Source organism: Fulmarus glacialis, unplaced genomic scaffold (genome assembly GCF_000690835.1).
Source record: "Fulmarus glacialis isolate BGI_N327 unplaced genomic scaffold, ASM69083v1 scaffold5280, whole genome shotgun sequence".
Taxonomy (NCBI): domain Eukaryota; kingdom Metazoa; phylum Chordata; class Aves; order Procellariiformes; family Procellariidae; genus Fulmarus; species Fulmarus glacialis.
In genome coordinates, this window is record NW_009188235.1 from 28,686 (window position 1) to 47,964 (window position 19,279).

The following is a 19,279-nucleotide window of genomic DNA, read 5'->3' on the forward strand; positions in this document are numbered from 1 at the left end:
CTAGGCTGCTTTTCTTTGGTATCCCAAGCTGAGATACAGAAGCAGGCAGCGTGAAACACAGAGGTCTTTCCTAAAACCAGTCAGAATCTGTGTTACTTCAATGAAATAAAGTGTAGTCAAGTGTAAAATTTAACTACCTTACTGTAATATTTAGTTGCTCTTCTTAGAGTTTTCAGTATACTGGGTGATTCAAACTCTCTAGACTTTCACAAAGCCAGACTCACTTAGCAGCTCACAGGAATTATGCGACAACCTGCAAAAATGGCCTTTAATTTGCTGTTATTTCAACAAACTGTGATTAAGGACCAGCAAACCTATTATCCTATTACTGCTGACATATTTTGCTCTTTTGGGAAATAATTTGAAACTGATTTATCTGTTGTTCTGTGTAATGTTCCCTCCAATATTCTTGCTCTTGAAATGCATTTCTGTGTTTTTTGGTGGTTTTTTTTTTAATGCCACTTGTGTAATAACTCTTGTTAATAACTCTTGTGTAATACCTTGGTAACTGTTTTATTCAGAAATGCAAAATTCTGTAGACAAAATGCAGGTTTAAATTCTGTTAGAACATTTCACTATCTCTGAATCACTTATAGCGTGAATCTATTTGATCTTCAGTTTCCCTTAGGTATCTTTGTATCAGTATGAAATTAGTTTAATTTGTTTAAGCATGCATACTTACACCTTAATGAGCAGATAGCATTATCTTTATCAACTCTGGAAATGACTGTACTAAATCCTACTGACTGCAAGCACCATTCAAGGTATGAACCTATGTATCAGACTTGGAATTACAAATAGAGCTGGTTTCAACCTGTATGGTTTCACCCTCTCTTTCCTAAAAATATCCTGTAAAAAACATAGTAATTGCGCTGTATGAGTCTATTAATGTATCTTTGCTGAACTGTGCAATAATTTTTTTTTCTTTAATCATGAGTAGCTCATAGCTTTTTCATCTCTCTGAAGCTTTGAAATTTCCTGGAGTTTGTTGTCTTTGCGCTGAGACGATTTTTGTGAAATTCTCATATAAAAGTCTCTCAAAGGTAGAACAACTCTAACTAATTTGGTGTGGAACCAAAAGTTCCACAGGCAGTTAGGAAAGCTTCAGGATAGCTAGGTAAAAGTAAAACATCAGACTAATGAAAACTTAAATAATTGGGAGAAGTAGATCCTCAAGGCATAAAGTTTTATGATTGTTGCCTGCTTTGTTGTTCTGGTGAAGATAGTTCAAGCACAGTGATTTGCAAGTGAAATTTTAATTAGAAAATTTTAACAGATATTTTCCTAAAAGATGGTGTAAGTCACTTAAAGGACAGTATAAGACCTGTTGATTGAAGGACATAAAAGCACTTCCTTTGTTTTGTTAGTATTCTCTGTTCATGAGTGCAATCCAATTATCTTTAGTATTTGTCACATGGTACCTTTAAGGTTATGAATTTTAATAAGAAAATTCTTTAATGAGATGGCTTTTTGTATAGCGATTCTACAATTCCTGATGTGGGTTTCCAAAGTGGGCAGGCGAAACAAAAGAAGCTGTGAAAGTAGGAAGGTACTTGGTCAGCATCCTGTCTGTGTGAGAAGTGATGTGGACCTGGATGCGGAGTTAAAGCAATGGTGGAACATCAGCAAATGATCTTGCTGTTTGTCTGAAATTAAGTGAAACATTATTAGATTCTCACAGAGGCATTGTGAGGGCTTCATTGCCCTGCAAGGTCAATATAAATTGCACGTCATCTGCTTTAACTTTAGGCAGAAGAAAGATTCTGTATCACTTCATTTGTTCTTACTGAGAATAGTCACAGTTTCTTGAAAGCTGATGGAAAGAAATTATTTTGAAGAAGCTGCGATAAAACCTGTTGACTCATGGTTAGTGTCTAACTGACTAATATTGGGCTGAATGCTAGAACTGGCAAGCAGGAAATTTTGGAAGACATTATGACTTTATTATATGCATCTATATAGTTCTATGCTAATACGTTAAGTCCTAAAGGATTTTTTTAAACAAAATTGTCAGGTATGAAGCAGTAGACCTTTTCATTTAAGATTTAAAAATTTTAAGTGTTGTTTCAGGATGATTAAGTTATATTACTTAGTTATGGTACTTATTACTGGTGATATAACAGACTATAACTTTCAGAAGAGAAACAGCTGAAGGGTCTTCTACAGCCCTTCCCTTTTAGACCTGTGCTTGATTTTTACAACTGCTGTAGCTGTGACAGGAATCAGGTATGGAAATAATGAAATCTGAGCTGGATTTTTATCCCTCTTGCTGAATCTACTATATTCTGCTAAGGTGCTCCTTAAGCACTTTTACTTGGTGCTGATGATCCAGGCCTGCAATTTCTATGTGAATTTACTTGGTACTATTCTGAATGCAGACCTCTCTTATAATGAAGTAGCTTTGGGTTAGGTTTTTTCCCCTCTATGTGAGCTTTTTATGGTGATCAGATACAGGCATAAGGGAACTACAGAAACACTAAACTTTGGGGAAAATAAGTTTTTTGAGAACTAGCTTCTTTCGGAAGTAAAATGGTGAGGACAGGAGCGCGGGGAAAGGGAGACACCTTAGTTCTTTCTCTTCATCTTTTCCTTGTGAGTATCATTTTAGTCATCCAGAAAAAAAAGTTAGAGTAACCTGAAGTATTAGGTTTCATGCTAGTATTGCAAATTAGATGACCTTTAGGTCCCTTCCAACCCAAACTATTCTATGATTCTATGAAATTAAGAACTGAAGGTTCCTAACAAGATCTGCACCCCATATGCAGCTATCGGTTTGCCCAAACTAGTCGGGGAGTTCTGCAGACCTCGGTTCAGCTGAGTGCTGGTATCCTGTAAGGAGAGAAAAGTATTCAGCTCAGTCTCTGTGCTTTGCCTGCTTGGAAAATCCAGTTTAATGCCCCATGTCAGAGGCCAGCAGAGAACCCGGTATGCGTATTGAGTACCTGATATATTCACAACTTTGTCCCATTTATTAGGGCTTTGACAGGTATTGTGCCATGGCTAGGGCTCAGGGAAGTGGTGAAAGCCCCATTTAGCTCAGATAAGCCATTGCTACAGAAGCAACATAGTTCACAGGAAGGAATTTAATACTTTCAGTAAAATGTGCAAGAATATCTAGCTTTTTACCATGCAGAAAACAGACTACATTTAGGAAACGTGAGTACTGTATCAGCCTTTTATCAGCTTTAACTTTAACATGTGGCTAATAATTTATTACTTGTAGAAGTAAAAACTTTCTAATGCTCCTTCAGGGAATGTGCTGTACTTTTCATCTCCTTGACCTTCTAGGTTTTCATCATTATTTATAGATTACTGCAATGTATTAAAATAATTTTCTGAACAAAAAAAGGGAAAAAAAATCTTTCATTAGGAATAAAATCAGAAGGGGCATGCAGAGTGTAATTTTTATCAGCAGATGTGCTTAATTGTTCAAAATAACTGCAAAATACTGTTTGGGTATGTTCGAAATAAAAATATTGCCCAATACAAGTTTTAAATAGTTCTGCTATAATTTATGCATAGGATATGCAGTACACTTAGTGAATTCTTTTGCAATTTGCTCCTAAAATAAGGTACTGTTCCCTTTGAGGAATTTATGTGACTTAAGTAATAAACCTGGTAACTTTAGTTAAATTATGAATACTAGTGACTGGATGCAAACTTCAGATTGCCAAAGACAGATGAAAAGCAAATTTCAGGAGTAGGTTGAAATAACAAAATACCAAACCTATGAAAGTAATGGGAGTTCATTACTGAAATAATAATATGTTCATCTTATGTAATGCTTCTCTACCAGCGGAACTGATGAAAGTCAAAGAGGAGAAACAGCTGGAGAATAGCTGGCAGGTACGAGGGCTGCACTGAGAATTTGAAACAATCTGCAGAATCCCTGAAGAAATGAGAGTTCGGTCAAAGCAAAGGTCTTAGCCCCTCAGTACTATTTCAACATCATAGAAAATTTGCATTTAGTCCGTGATCAAAACCCATTCACTGTGTTTTGGTTCCAAGTCAGACCACTAATTGGAAGGGGCCTGTATTGCATTTTCATGTGATTGTGTCACTCTCTATCTGGTGTCTCTAGCTGGTTTGCAGAGCAGAATATCTATCGACTTCTCCAAACAAAGCAGCACGGTGGGGAGTTTTGTGGGTCCCTTCGTTATACGACAGAGTTGTTGCTGTATCAGAGTAGCGATTAGCAGCTTAAAAAGAGATGTAATGTATTGGTGAGGGCTGAACAACATGGTTTCCCATGGATAATGGGTGCCGTTCCTTGGCTGCTTCGAGGATTTAGATTCAGGGAAAAGGTTTTGGACTAAGAGAAGCAGGCACCTAAACTGCTCTTTTAATTAAGTCTGGTTATGAAATGGTAGGATCTTGGCAACAACAATATCTGCTAATTGTAACTGCTTGTTCTGAATTTGTTACTCAGTTGAGTTACACAGGAACTAAATGTTCCTCTCAACATATTTTTTCCCTCCCTAGTAACAATGAATCATGAAGGACATTTTCTTTGAAAGCTGGTGCAGCCCAGACCCGGCTATAGGACCAGAAATTTATGTTATGGTCCTGATTCTGCTGAAAGTACAAGCACTTACTTCAAACACTGATGATTTTTTGTTTGTTTGTTTTACCTCCATGTTTCATGTGTTTTGGAAGAACTTACACAAGCTTAAATGCATGTTATGTCCACAACCTCATCTACATCACAGAACCTGTTGGACATTATGTTGTTATAAGTACTTGGGCAGTAACATCTCCGACATTTTTCCAACTATCTACGTGTTTAGAGCAATGTGGCTGGGCTAATTTTCTGTGGGACCATGTTGAACTAACTCCTGAACTTGCAAGATAACTGTTAATTAGAAAAAGCAAATCAGTTGCACTACCTAATTGTTTCTATTTCCAAAGCGTGTGTCAGTGGGGGGAAATGTCTTTTTAAAGATGTGGCTCTTCTGCATCAGGATACGTGTTCTAGCAGGGATCAGTCAGCAGGGAGCAAGCACTGTCTTTGGCTCTGCCAGACCAGAGGGGCAGAAGTGGGCTGTGCTGGGTATTGTGACAGTGCGCAATTGTTTTTCCTAAGAAACTGGAATAACTGTAAAGAAATACAGACTCTCCCAGAGAAACGCAGGAGACCCTGGAGAGGTCTGGATCATGGTCCAGATTGGGGTTGGATTTTGTCTGGTTTACCATCTAAGTAGTCCTATTGTAGAGAATTGCTGGCAAAAAATAAATGCTAATTGCGAAAAATGAAAATAAAAAATCAGATGGATCTATGCATAAACCAGCATAAATTCCACCCTTTTTGTGGCAAATATATATACCTGTTATATAGTGTCGACTTGTTCCAATTGTGTTGCAACAGCCCATCTATAATCCGCTGCAGTTTCTCTGGTTTAAATCATAGGGTCAATAGCAAGATAAATCCAAGAGATTAATTTGAGTCACGTGATCCAAATTGTGCCAAGAACTGTGCTTTTCTGTACTTCAGCTATGCAGCGCAGTGAGGATAGTATCTAAACACCGAAACTCCCAAATGCCTGCGTGAAGTTGCATAACTCTGCCAGTGACCGTGTTCGTGTATCCACGTGAGAGACAGGTCACAACGCCTGGGGTACCCCCGGGCTCCAAACCGCACCGTACTGTGCGGGAATGGCGCCTGCTGAAAACTGGAACTGAATCGTCACTTCACCGAGCTTTGCTCCATCACAAGGTCATGGGGACCTTGGTAAGATTTGAGAAATGGAATAATGAAAGCTGAAAATCTGATTAAAAAATAATTTAGGCCTTAATTCATCTCAGCACTTAAATACATGCCCAACATTCAGTGTGTCAAAGTTCTGCGGGTGTCAACAGGACTGCTTACAAACCGAGGATCTGTGAGCTGACGCAGGCCCTAAACACAGAGGTGTTTGCACAGGCCCGGCCTTCATGTCTTGGTATCAGTTTTCACTAACTGCATTCACAGCTTCTAAAAGGTCGAATTGTAAAAGATCATCTAGACTATCCCATGAAGTAGCATTGTTGACTTCTGTGTAGTCCTGTCGCTTTCGTATGGCTATACTTGGATATCCCAAAAGGGACATCTTCCATTTGCATTAGGAAATCACTCCCACTGCCCCTCTGGCAATCATTCACCTCATTCTTTACTATTCATACCTTTGGATACTTCTGAGCTGTCATCTCATTTTCAATAACTCTATTTTTTATCTTTCTCCCAGAGAAGCCTTCACCATTCAGTAAAAAAGATAACACCAACTCTTTTTAATATGGTCAATAAGCTTGGTTTTTTTATTCTTCGTTATTATTTTAAATAAGTATATGAAAAAAGTTTGAAAACTTTTGCTGTCTAGTATGAAATGTTTTCAGTTTGCAGACTGCAACTGCATTTCAAGCAAGTTCTCTTGCAAACACTATGTATTTTATACAATAGCAGTGCCATTTGTTATTTCTAGATTGATCGTCTGGCTACAGGCAAACTTTGAAAGCTTTCACATACAGTGCTTTTATTTTAAGCTTATTAGTGGCTTTAGATACAGAATTCAGGTTTGTATCGAGGCTTCTTCTGTATGCCTGGTGGATGAGCATTGTATAAACAACACTGGTGCGTAGCCCTGAAAGAATCCATTCTAATGCTTGGCTCAAGATGTTAATTGCAAGAACATTGGAAACTCAAAGGCAAATAAAATAACAAGTGTATTTGTGCCAACACAAGCTGTTTTGTTTGTTACTCGTTCAATATTAGGTATTCAGCAAGATACATGACTGGCAGAGACAAAGCTTATTCTTATTAGTCATAGAGAAGAAGGAATATTTATTGTTGAATAAACTCTGATTTGACATTCTCAAAACCTCCAGCTCCATAATGATGTGTTGGAGTTAGCCACGTTGGCTTGACTGCTTATTATACCTATGCTGGCAGAGAAAATTAGCATCATAACCTATGTTGCCGCTTTGCTTCGTGTATTATGTTGACATACATATGTGTATATTTCTATTTCTGTTCTTGGGAACGTTTTACAACCAGGCTTAGTTCCCTGTGTAAATGTATTTGACTGGGGATGCTTGATCCTCCAGGATCAAGCTGTCAGTCTCATTGAAGGTGTCACTTTCACCAGAGTGATTGGCATTTTTTACTCTGTTTAGCCGAGACTGCAATCGTTCATGTTCTTTTCTCAACTCTGAGTAGGAATGGGAGAAAGTGTGGAATATTGATGTTGCAGGAAAAGACATGATGAGAATCCCACTGAGGATGCTGCTCAGAGCCACCATCTGGCCTGGGACGCTCCGTGGTACCATATCTCCATACCCCACAGTGGTCATTGAAATGATAGCCCACCAGTAAGAAGCAGGTATGCTTGTAAATTCAAGCACCTTCCCAGATTCATTCTCGGCAAGATAGACCAAAGGAGAAAACAGAGTGACAGCCACGCATAAGAAGAGTAAAAGCAGGCCAAATTCCCGTGTGCATCTCCGAACTGTGAGGCCCAAAGTCTGCAAGCCCAAGGAGTGTCGGGCAAGGCGCATTACATACAAGATCCTCAAGGCACGTAAAACCCGTAGCACCAAACCAACCTTCTCCAAATATGTGTTGCTGCTTGGCCTGTCATCCTCCTCATTTGAGTCATCCTCTGAGAAGATGAGGGAAACGTAATAGGGTGAAATAGCCAAGAAGTCAATGATATTTAGGGGTCCTTTGAAGAACTGACACTTGCTCCTTGCCTGAATGAATCGGAGGCAGAACTCCAGGGAAAACCAAGCCACACAGATGGTCTCTATGACGAAGATGTAATAGCACTTCTGGGAACACTCGCCCTGACACAAAATAAAAAGAGAATTAAATAAAAAAACAGTCTGTGAACCAGCATCCAAAAACACTAAGGAAGAAGCAATATGTGTCTGCTTGAGTCACTGGTATCAGAAATGAACAAACCCTGGCTAACAGGTAGTCGTATGGCAGCCATCTTTCAATGGTGTATAGACGATAATGAGCATGTGAAATACGTGAATGAACAGATATATCCACCTGCTTATTTTTACTATGTTGCTTCTTCCAGTCTAAATGAATGAAACTTGTCTCTGTATAAAGTCTTGGCATGCAGCCTGTAAGTCCCAAGTAAGTCCCACTTTCTGCTCTCAAACAGAAATTAATTTAAACTTGACTGGCTTATAAGCCTGTACAAAAATCTGTTTCTCTTCAAAAGAAAGATTAATGTTTGAATGTCTCTGTAAACGTCTGGTGCTGATCAATGCATGGTGCTTTCACAAATGCTGTGTACTCTGGTGCAATTAAAGTGGTTCAGAGATATTCATTAAGTCATCTGGATCCTTGGCTCAGTTATGCCATATATAAATCATGTTTCTTTCTGTACATGCAAATGTTTTAATCTAAAGGAAAATAAATATCTACCCAGTAGGTGAAACGTGCCTTGAAGAATCCTCTCCCGCATGCTACAAGCAGTATTTTCTTGGTTTTGTTATCAAAGGAGTTGCTTTAGTTGAACTACCTTGGCTTAACATTTTTTATTTTCCTGAGCTGAGCTTAAAAAATGGAACTTCTTTTGGCCTGTTCCAGTGAAACGAAGAGGCAAATGTAAGTTAACTCGCAATTATTTGGGTAAGCAAGAGACTACATTGAGCTTTGTCTTTTTGTGATGGGCAGCCGCTAGGCTGCATCTATCCAAAGAGCGAGCTGACAAATGGACACATCGGTTACAGGTGTACATACTGCCTCCTTCATAGACACAAGTGTCTGCTTACTGGATTTCAACTGGCAGAAGACAAACCAGGTCCTGCCACCGTTTTTTGCATTATAGAAAGTAAGAAATAGCAATGAAAGCAGCATGTACTGCTTAGCAGCTGGACACCTCCCCCTGAAAGGAACACATTGTTTTTAAATACTGGTGTCACTGCATTCTTACACACCCTATCCATCCTATTGATAAACACATTTCTGTACAGAGATTTAATATGTTCTTAAGAAACCTGGTCTTGTGATTGGACTAATGCTGGTTTTTTGCTTTTAAGCATTGTGAATAAGTTTATTGAATAATAATAATTTATTATTATTCCACCTAACAGGTACTTGTATGATATTTTCACAGTGGCATGCTGCTATTTACATTAAGTTCTTGCATCGGTGCAAATATTTGGATTGCAGTTCTAATCCAAAACCAGTTCAAGTGAACTGGAGTCTTTCATGGACTTTGGCTGACTTTGAAGCAGCCTTGTGTGTTTTTCTTTGCTGAGCACATTATCAAAACACTGGCATATGAAGTGTACAGGCTTTGAATTTTTGGTGAAAATGAGAAATCTCGGCTATAACTGGGAATTAGAGAAAGGGATTGACTAGTATTGCAACCCTTTGAAATTCTAGGCTGGACTCAGAATATGGGTTGTCACTGCATATTCCAGAAAATCCAAATGTAGAAGGCAGTAATTTCATTTTAGATTTTTAAGCTGCTTGAAAATTACTATTTAGCAAATAGCTCTTTCCAACTACAACTTTGGTACATGAACGCTTAGCAAGGATAAAGGGTCTTCTCCTTGTATTCTTGCTGAACAGGGACTTGCATCTCTGAGATGTTCACAACTGCAGAAGATCAAGCAGAACTAGGGATGACGAAGGAGAATCTGTGCAGAGAAAGAACCTCCTTTTGGGAGAGCAGAGTGGCCATGTGTTATTCAGGAATAATTGCAGACCCTTGGTTCATGAAAGGCTTTCTTGTAACCTCTGTAGAATGAAGTCAGGGCTGCTGTATGCATCTTTCCTGACAGCCTGTCTCTGAAATTAAGCAATTTAGAGGAACAGTTCTTCATACAGTGTTATCCATTCTCAGCCAAATTTCACGAGCAATATTGATTAAAAACACCACAGGAAACACATACCCCTACTACTAATTAAACTTACTACCAGTGTTCAGTTACCCTCTGCATTGCAATGCGATGTTGGTTTTTTAGAGTGTCCCTTGTGATAGAATTACTGCTATTCTTGGGAGTAACAAGTCTTTTGGTTCAGGCAGCGTTTATATCATTGGCTATTTGAGATTCCTCGGGTAAAGTGGTAACATATCCCTTACATATATGTTTTACCCTGTCTAACCCTCAGAACAATTTAGCTCTGTAGCACCGTTTGGGGATTTTTCCTCTTTCTTAACAGTAGACTGTCAAGATCATCATTTATATCTTAAAGTAAACATCGTGAAAGGTAATGAAGACTTGGCCCTGCTGGAGTTAGGCATACAGGATCAGGTTATAGCCCCATTTGAAGTCATTGTCATGGCAGTGCCTAGAGTGCATTGACGTTTGCAGAGCTGCTGACTTGGCTTGATGAGATTGCTTGCAATCAACAGTTGTGTTATGCAGTGTTCACTTTTTCTGAGTTGTAAATTATTTGTACAGTGCAGCCTGGACTCCGCACAGACGTGCCTGTGGTCACTCTAGTGATGTGGCCTGTGAATTATTCATCGTTCCCATCAAGATTTATTTTATTTTTTGTTAACTGGGCTGAATTTCCAGTACATCTGTTACTTATTTACCTTTATATATTTACAGGTGACATTGCTCTCAGATCATCATGTAGCTTTCACTATTCCTCCTTGAAAAATACAAAAACATAAATTTTGTTTGCTGGAAGTTTTAACCATTAAGATCTAGGGTGTCTTTTGAATTGAGGGTGAAATTTCAAGGTGTAGCATTGTAAGGACTGGTTGGGAGATTTTTTTCTTCTCGCCATCCACGGTTGCCTCAGTATTCCCCATGGAAATTTATATATATTTAGAGAAAGCAATTTGTGCAGTCAGCTTCCTAAACGCGTATTTCATTTTTCAGAAGAGCATCCTTCAAATCAAACTTTTCAGGAATGTTACTGTGCGCATTTTATTTTTCCTTTGTGCATAGTTGTGGATGTAAAGTACAGTGAGTTCTCCCCTGTTAGCACACTTTGTCTTTTTAATGTACTTTGCAAAAGACATTTCAGAAATGTTTGCATATGATTCAAACCACAGTCCCTTTTTCTGCTGCAGCAAACAAAAGAGTGACAATATCACAGTTTCTGACACTGTGACTAATGCAGAGAGTTCTGTGCTTCATTTTTTTTGGAAGAGACAGAAAAAGAAGGATGTGTTGTGTTTGCTTCAGACATACCTACACTACATGAAGGCATGCAGCAAAACCAGCCCTGTTTCTCTCAGAGGGAACCGATTTACCCATGCAGCCCAGTAGTTCTGTACGGAGGTGACTAACTTGAGCCCTAGAAATAATGCAGCTGGGCTGCCATCTCGCCGCAGGGACGTTTCACTCCATTACATAGTGTAGAAGTACCATGATTTAGCCAGTCCATATATGACATCTGCCAGAAACTTCCAAACCTCTTTCTCTGCCTGTCTTTATTTCTCTGTCACCACTGTCTGGAAAGAGAGTGTAAGACCCTGGCGCTATGGTATTTTATGAGAACAGGCTTACTGATTTCACATTGGGAGATAGATTTCATCCGGTGAGTTTGTATGTGAATGGTTTATATATTAGGGATATTTGTATATATTATGTAATATACATGATATGGTTTATATAGAATATCCCTCTCTAACGTCAGTTTTTGAAGATTCTTGATCCTTTTGAACATCCTGTTCAAAAGCAGTGAATATTGGAATAAGGGGGAAAAAGAGGAAATATTAAGTACCAAAGCCAATTTCTGTTTCTCCCAGTATTTTTGATGATTTTTAGATCTCGGAGTGCTTTATGTTCCACTTAACAACTGTTGTCCAAAGAGCAGGCAGAATAACATACTGACTTCAAATACGATGTTCTTACCAAAGTACGGATGCCTCTATGTCAGTGGTAGATTTCGAATTTGCTGTTGTCACCAAATTCCCATTAGATTACTCTCAGTGAACTGTCAAATTAGGGCTCAAATACTCTGATCCATGAAAGGGCTTTTTTGCATAAGTGGCCAATAAAGGAATTTCTGTGCCGCAATGACTTTTATAGATTTCCTCTTTCTGAAAAAAGCAAACACATTTGGGAAATTCTAGCGGTCAGTGCCTGCCAACACAAAACACACCAAACAACTCCCTCTCTTGACCTCGCCATTAACTAGAGCAGAATTCTGAGCTTTTATTTTCAGATCTTTGAGTCAAATTTGTCACTGACTTCTTTCTCCCCTGTCTGCATTTTTGTACCCAAAGTACCATGGTGTAGTAGAACCTATAAAAGCTCCAAGCCAATATGGTGTTGACTGTGAACATGAGGGGAAGATGAGGTTTTATTTATAACTGACCACAACGTATTTTGTGTGGGCTTTTTCAACAAAACTCTCTGATATGTTTTACACTACCATAGCGTCAGTCAGTACTCAAACTATCATCGACTCTGACGGGAGAACACTTATCACAAAGCCAGTGGTGAGTGAGTATCTAACTCTTTATACTTTTTTCATCCTGCAGATTTACTTTTGAACAATGCAAGAATTTATCAGGATTTATGAAACTTGTCTCTAGCTGAAATTCTGCAATGTATGATATAAATGTAATAAAATGAGTTCCTGGTATTGATCTTACGTATGAAAAGAGCATTTGGCTCAGCAATGAAGGAGACAATATTTTGTATGTAAAAAGATATATACTGAGCCTGATGCCTGAAATATTGAGTGATTTCTTAAATCTATAAACCACCTCAAAGAAGCGAAGTCGCTGTTTAAAACTTCTGTACCATCAGAGATAATAAGCAATTCATGCTTCCTTTTCATTATTGCCTTCCACTGTATAAGGCAATGGCTCATTTTCTGGGTTCTTTTATGCATTGGAATGTTTGTGGTGTTACAGTAAAGTTGCTCGTTTTAGGATACTTCCATTAACTTCTCTTTAAATATGAAAAAACAGGCTCATAATAACGTATAGGAACAGCAGTACTGAGTCCAGTTAGCCCAGTGCCCTGTTCCGAAAGCCTGAGAAAACAGATGCCCAAGGCAAATCTCCCAGCTTCTATTTTCCACTCCAGAGCTTCCTGAGCTGAAGGTGGTGTTCGTGCAAGCAAACTGAACTGCTCTTCTATAAAGTTTGGCCATTCTTTTGTCTGCTGCCTGTTGCATGGAAACTCACCTCTTGGCTTTGAACAAGGTTCCTGTTAGTTTCCTCTGACACCCCTAAGCTCTGTCACTGGAAGGGACGCTGGTTGCTTGATTGGCATTTACTCGTTTCCTGCCATTTGCGATTTTGTAGACGTCTGTTGCAGCCGCTGTCGTAGCTTGTTCCCATCCTGAGGAACTCTGCCTGCCTTAGTCCTCGCGTGAAGTCGTTCCATCCTTGCCTTTCTCTTGCCCTTGTCCTTTTTGAGGTGTAAGGGATTGGGACTGCAGTTTTAAAGTGTGGGTGAACTGTAGGTTTATATAGTCAAATATATATATTTTTATAATCAAGAATTCAATAAATTTTGCTTTTTATTGTGCACTCCTTACAAAAGTTTAAGCAAGTTGGATCTCTGTAGGGACAGTACTTGGAATGTAATATTTCTAATAATGAGAAATTGTGTGACTCTGGTAAGTGTTACTGCAGCTTTCTTGCAGTACCTTTTTTGAAAGGATCTGAGGTTCAGGAATTCAGCATCTCCGAGGTCAGAACTGGCCAGGGTAATGTGTGGTGACTAAATCTCAGACCTCAATTGCACAGGTGAGTTTACAGAAGAGAAATTTTTTCATTAACTGAATTCAAGCTAAATGAACTTGAGATATGTGCCACTCACAAGATAAAATAAATAAGATAAATTTCCTGGCCTAGTGCCCTCTTAGTTTACCAGAAACATTAGTTAAGGCATAATGACATCTAGAATAATAAACAAAACCAGATTTCAGAGTTATGCTGCACTAACCTATCTTACAAGAGATATAAATCTCATCTAGTGAAAATAATATCTTTACATGCATCAATAATTGTACCAATGCCCAGGGAGACTGAATCAGAATTTCCCTCTGTGGAATATATATCTTGTCTATCCACCTTGGTTTTCAGATGCAACTCACTTTGTTACATTTTCTAGACAAGGAAAAAATTTATTATTTATAGATAACTGGATTAGAACACCAAGGAGCTGTTCTTACGCCTTCAGGGTCTGCTTCTGTGCTGACCATGTGTCCCACTTGGTTGCACTCTAAGACGCTTTAGAATTAAAATATGCTCTGGAAAACTTGTTCTGAATCATTACCTGATCTGCCCATTAATTTCCTACTGCCAAAGATTTACCCCAATACCTTTTGCAGTGGATATTCACCCTTTAGTCCATAGTGGTTTTCCATAAATGCTGAAGCAAACATAAACTAGAGCACACTTCGGTATGCTCCTCTTACAAAACTGTTTGAGGATTCTGAGCATTTGAACCTGAGTCTGTCTGGCCTGTTAGCAGCTGAAGGCTGTGTTACACCTTGATAGAAAGGGTGTCTTTCTATATTGTGGCCATGGACTCTTCATGTTTTGTTACTGATTCTTAAACACAAAAAACCTCAAACAAACATAAACCAGAGTGATAATCTGTATTTTGCAAATCGCACACTTCGGTATGCTCCTCTTACGAAACTGTTTGAGGATTCTGAGCATTTGAACCTGAGTCTGTCTGGCCTGTTAGCAGCTGAAGGCTGTGTTACACCTTGATAGAAAGGGTGTCTTTCTATATTGTGGCCATGGACTCTTCATGTTTTGTTACTGATTCTTAAACACAAAAAACCTCAAACAAATCCTGTTTAAGCAATTTCCAGAGTGTAAAAAAGGGAACTGAAACTATCTGAAAACATCAGAGGGAGGCATGCAAAGTTTCTCTTAATCTGAGGAAAAATGGGGAAAGAAATCCTGTTATTCCCATTATATATTGGAAGTGCAGTGCTGCAGCTGTATTGGGATAGGAATTGGATAGGTACCAACTTTCTGCCCTTGGTGTGACTAACTCTAAGTGGAAGTTCATTGGCAGCAATCTGAACCTGTTTTCCATGGTGTGTAATTTGGGATTTCACACAATCTATAAATAGGGTGGAGTCTGAGATGTAAGACAGGCATACCTGCAGCATTTCTCATGATCTCCTTTCTATGCTTGCCAGTTAACACTGTTCATGATGATGTTAGTGATTTTAAGTTTTTCTTGTGTCAAATAATCTATGTCCTATTTAAATGGTGAAAGTTGCACCAATGCTCGTAGAACACTTTGCTAATACGTACTGCTAGATCAGTATATGGATTATTTCAGAATCGGGTCATCCCTACAGAGATTAATATTTTAAAAGCTTTAGAGTGGAAATCAACATGTACATCAGCAATATGTATATATGTTGCTTATACAGCATACTTATGAGAAAGGCAACTAATATTATTTATGAAGCCAAGCTGATAAAAGTCTGTGAGCCCAGCTAGAAGTCATGATTGAACCACTGGATGCAAACACTGTTATTCCCAGGGTACATTTATGGAGACCAGCTGGCTCATCATCATAAACCAAATGAGCGATGGACAGAAAGGATCTGAAACCTCTTCCCAGGTAAAGGTTGTTTTGGTGTTCAGTCACCCATACTAAACAGCCTCAAAACAAAACAGGGAAGGAACTCATAAACCAATATGCTTGACTCTTCTTGATTCAGACTCCTGTTGGAGTCCTAAAGGAGAGTTTCCTTAAACATAGGACCTGGACCTGCTTAGCACTCTGCAGTTGAAGGATAGGCTGCCAGAACATCAACTTTCACACCAGAAACGTGTCTGGCTCTGTGGCTGATGCAAAGTCACAATTCACATCTGCTAATCCTACCCTGGCAGGTCCAGATTTTGTTTGGCACATTCCAGTACAGCCAGTTACTGCTCAGATCCTTCCCTCTGATCCACACACTTTTGTGGACAGAGGCCAGTGTCCACTGAAGTGGTGGTGGGTGGGATCAGTCTGCATTGTGGCTATCGACCTGCCTTCTGCCTGCTTGTGCTATCCAACACTTAGTAGAGAGGCTTATCTCAGCAAGTTGGGAAGTGGTGGAGTCACCATCCCTGGAAGTATTTAAAAGACGTGTAGATGAGGCGCTTAGGGACATGGTTTAGTGGGCATGGTAGTGTTGGGTTGACGGTTGGACTCGATGATCTTAGAGATCTTTTCCAACCTTAATGATTCTATGATTCTAAGACTGCTCTTCTTGCAGTCTGGCCTTTTGGCCCACTCAGAGAAAAAACACTCAGCCCTCTATGTGGAGGATTTAGAAGCAAAACTCGCAGGAATTTTCCTCTCTATGTCCAAGGTTGACGTTTCCTGGGCAGGGTGCTGTTTTCCAGCCTTTTGCACCTCTCTCAAGGTTATACATGGGCACTGCATCCTGGTCTACAGTTTCTCCTCGGGCAATTCCCTCTGTGGAAAAAAATACAAGCTAATGTAATAGTGAAAAAACAAGCTTTGGTTCTTGCTCTTGCCTGCCCACAAATCCAAGGCAGTGGGTGTACGGGGTGAAGCTACAAGTCTAGAGCGTGGTTAGGGAGGAGCAGAGGCAGATCAAGACCTCAGTGTAGGGAGCTGAGGTACCTAACTGGGTCCCAGCTGTTCTTATCCCAGTCCACAGCAGGAAATGAACAGATGCAGGGGAGAAATCCCTTTTGGCTGTAAAATGATGATTCGGTTAGTAAGTGTTGTACCAATCTGTGTTCCCTGCGTACCTGGAGCTGTGGGATCCAGCTGCAGTGCTGCAGGTACTGCTGAATCACTGCGACCGCATTGCCGCTATTATTTGAATAATTAAACCATGCTCTGCTGAATCAAATGATGGGTAGGGAGAACTTGAAAACCCTATGTTTTCGGATCACTTCAGTACTTGGATTTATGGTTACAGACTGATGCAATAAAATCAAAAGGTTTATAGCCTGCTGAGAAAGAGACCGTAACCCGATTTACAGAATGATGAGCTTGTTAAAGGAGTGCTGCGTATTCTGATCACAGAACGATTTCCCACTCACTTTGCTTTATGGGAAAGAAGCCTGGACTTACGAAAACATTTGCTACAATTAGTATATTTGAGGAAACTAAACTAATATTGGGATTATATTAATGTGGACATTAGAAAGAACACAGAAGGAAATTATTATCTCTGTATCCAATACATAATTATCTTCTCTGGGGCAGAAGTGTAACTAAAATAAAATATTTCAATTAACTTTTACGCTTCAGTCCTTATTCTGCAAACACTGTGAGAATCAGTCTGAAGAATTTGAATTTGATTTAAACCAATTGGTGACCCCAGAGTCTATGTGTTAGGAGAAAGATGTGGAAGTATTATCTTTTTCTTGGTTTTCCAGTAAAATTTAACAGACTGCATTTTGTAACTGTGAAGAACAATATAGTCAAAATGACAAGGTATTTATCTGGGACTTAGGAGGATGACCTTCAATTTCCAGTTTTGCTGCTGGTCAAATCATTTGCCTTGTTACTGTTTCTTCTCTGCTTCTTTCCTCACTGCATTGTAAGGTCTTTGGAGCAGAAAATACTTGTTATTGTACCTGCATAGTACAGGGCGTACAGCAGGGTCCCAAATACGGTTGAATCTGTTATAAGGGAAAATACTAGTGCTAACAGGAGGTGCTGACACTGTGGGAATAAACACAACATACGCAGTTCATAGCCCTGATGCTGCAATGGAATTAGCAATTAGATTTGCTCAGAATTAAAATACCAGATTGTGAATTTGACTGCAGCAGTAGACTGAAGAGTCCTCAAAGATTTCCATCATATTCAAAGAGGAAGTTCTAAAACACATACAAATTTGGGTGGTTGTTTATTTTTAATACTTGATGCATTATTGCTACGAACTTGGAGGATGCATTGATTTCAAAGAGCGTCTTCCAAAGATAGAGTGCCTCCCTCAGAGGAAATACCATCTTCCCAAAGAAGGCATTTATTAAGCAGTCATCTGTGCTGAACCCCTTGAGATGAGTCAAGTGAGGAAAGTAAACAGGATTTTTTCCTCTTGTAAGTATTACAAACCTGAAAGCAGCAAAAGGGAAAAGAAAGCATGATTCCCAGTGAGGAACATATGTGCTGGCACATTGAATAGCAGTTGATTGACTGCCCGTTGCAGAGCAGCTACAACAGCTGGGTGTCCCCCCAGGGTAGCGTGCAAAGCCAGGAGATGCAGCGCTGTTGGGATGCAGCCAAAACTGGATGGACATAAGGCAAACTAATAATGTCTAATTGTGCTTTCTGAACATTGGACCTTGTACTGGCAGAGCCAGCTTTTGAAAACCATGCAGAATCCATTTACTCACTGGAGTGTCCAGACTTTCTAAAGAAAATTGTTTTCTGTGGCAGCGAGGGTAAGCTGAGACACAGATGTTCAGCAGCGTCTACCCCCCACTGGTGCCCCTCTCTGGTTATGTAGAGCAGAGCTTAAGTAATGTGAACTTCACCAACGTTGTACATGTTAGATTTAATGCTGAAATATGCAATTCTGTTTGTGGATGCTTGGAAAACAGTTACTAATAATGCGGAACTATGAAATCGGAGTCTTAACATAATGGTGCAATTTCAAGGTCAAAGCTTTTGATGTTACTGAACGGATATGCAAACCTCAAAAAAAGGCAGATCTCATAAAGCAATAATTTCTATATATATCAAAGTCCCAGGCTTGAATATTCTGATTTCTGTTGTTTCATGGCTTCTTATTTCATGTGTTTCTTCAATTGTTATTAATTTAACTAATTCAATCCATGAAGCAAATAAGTTAGCTGGATTCTACTGTGCCGAGTACACCTAGTAGACTCAGAGTTTTTTGGTGCTTCAGTGAAACACCATTTTCCTACTTCAAAATGCTGCAATACTTTCATTGCTGATCAAAATGGTTAGAAGAAATCAGAATTGTACTAGATGACTAGATAATTTAAGAGAGTGAGTGTCCGCAGTAAGTGTCCTGATAAGAACCCTGAAAAAAGTACTGAGCAGATGCAATAAAAACAAAGCACATCCAGCTTTATTTTGTTCCAAGTAATTTCAAGTCATATGTATATACCAATATATTTATAGATAGGCATGTACACATACGCCTTTATAGTCTTACACTTTTAAATGAGCATTAGAAGTGTTTCTGAAAGTCAGGATTTCATTAATCTCTTTGTAATAGAGCAAGTCATTCTGGGCCATTATTTGTGTGATGTATGCTTGTGTTAGAAGGTAAGTTTGAACACCAAGCTGGTTTTATACCCCTGTTTTTCAGGTATATTCTGAATAGTGCCCCACTTCATTAGTAGTACTTTGTACTAGTCATTGAAAAAGATATTTTTCAGCA

At 39.2% G+C, this 19,279-nt stretch overlaps 1 protein-coding gene across 1 annotated transcript in view; it reads right to left on the minus strand.

Annotated features, from left to right (window-relative positions):
- Window positions 1-7,029: 7,029 nt before the first annotated feature.
- KCNG4 (potassium voltage-gated channel, subfamily G, member 4) overlaps window positions 7,030-19,279 on the minus strand; it is a 19,011-nt gene continuing 6,761 nt past the window's right edge. Inside the window, exon 2 of the mRNA XM_009577816.1 lies at window positions 7,030-7,815. Coding sequence (XP_009576111.1) covers window positions 7,030-7,815 — 786 coding nt within the window. The remainder of the gene's footprint in view (window positions 7,816-19,279) is intronic.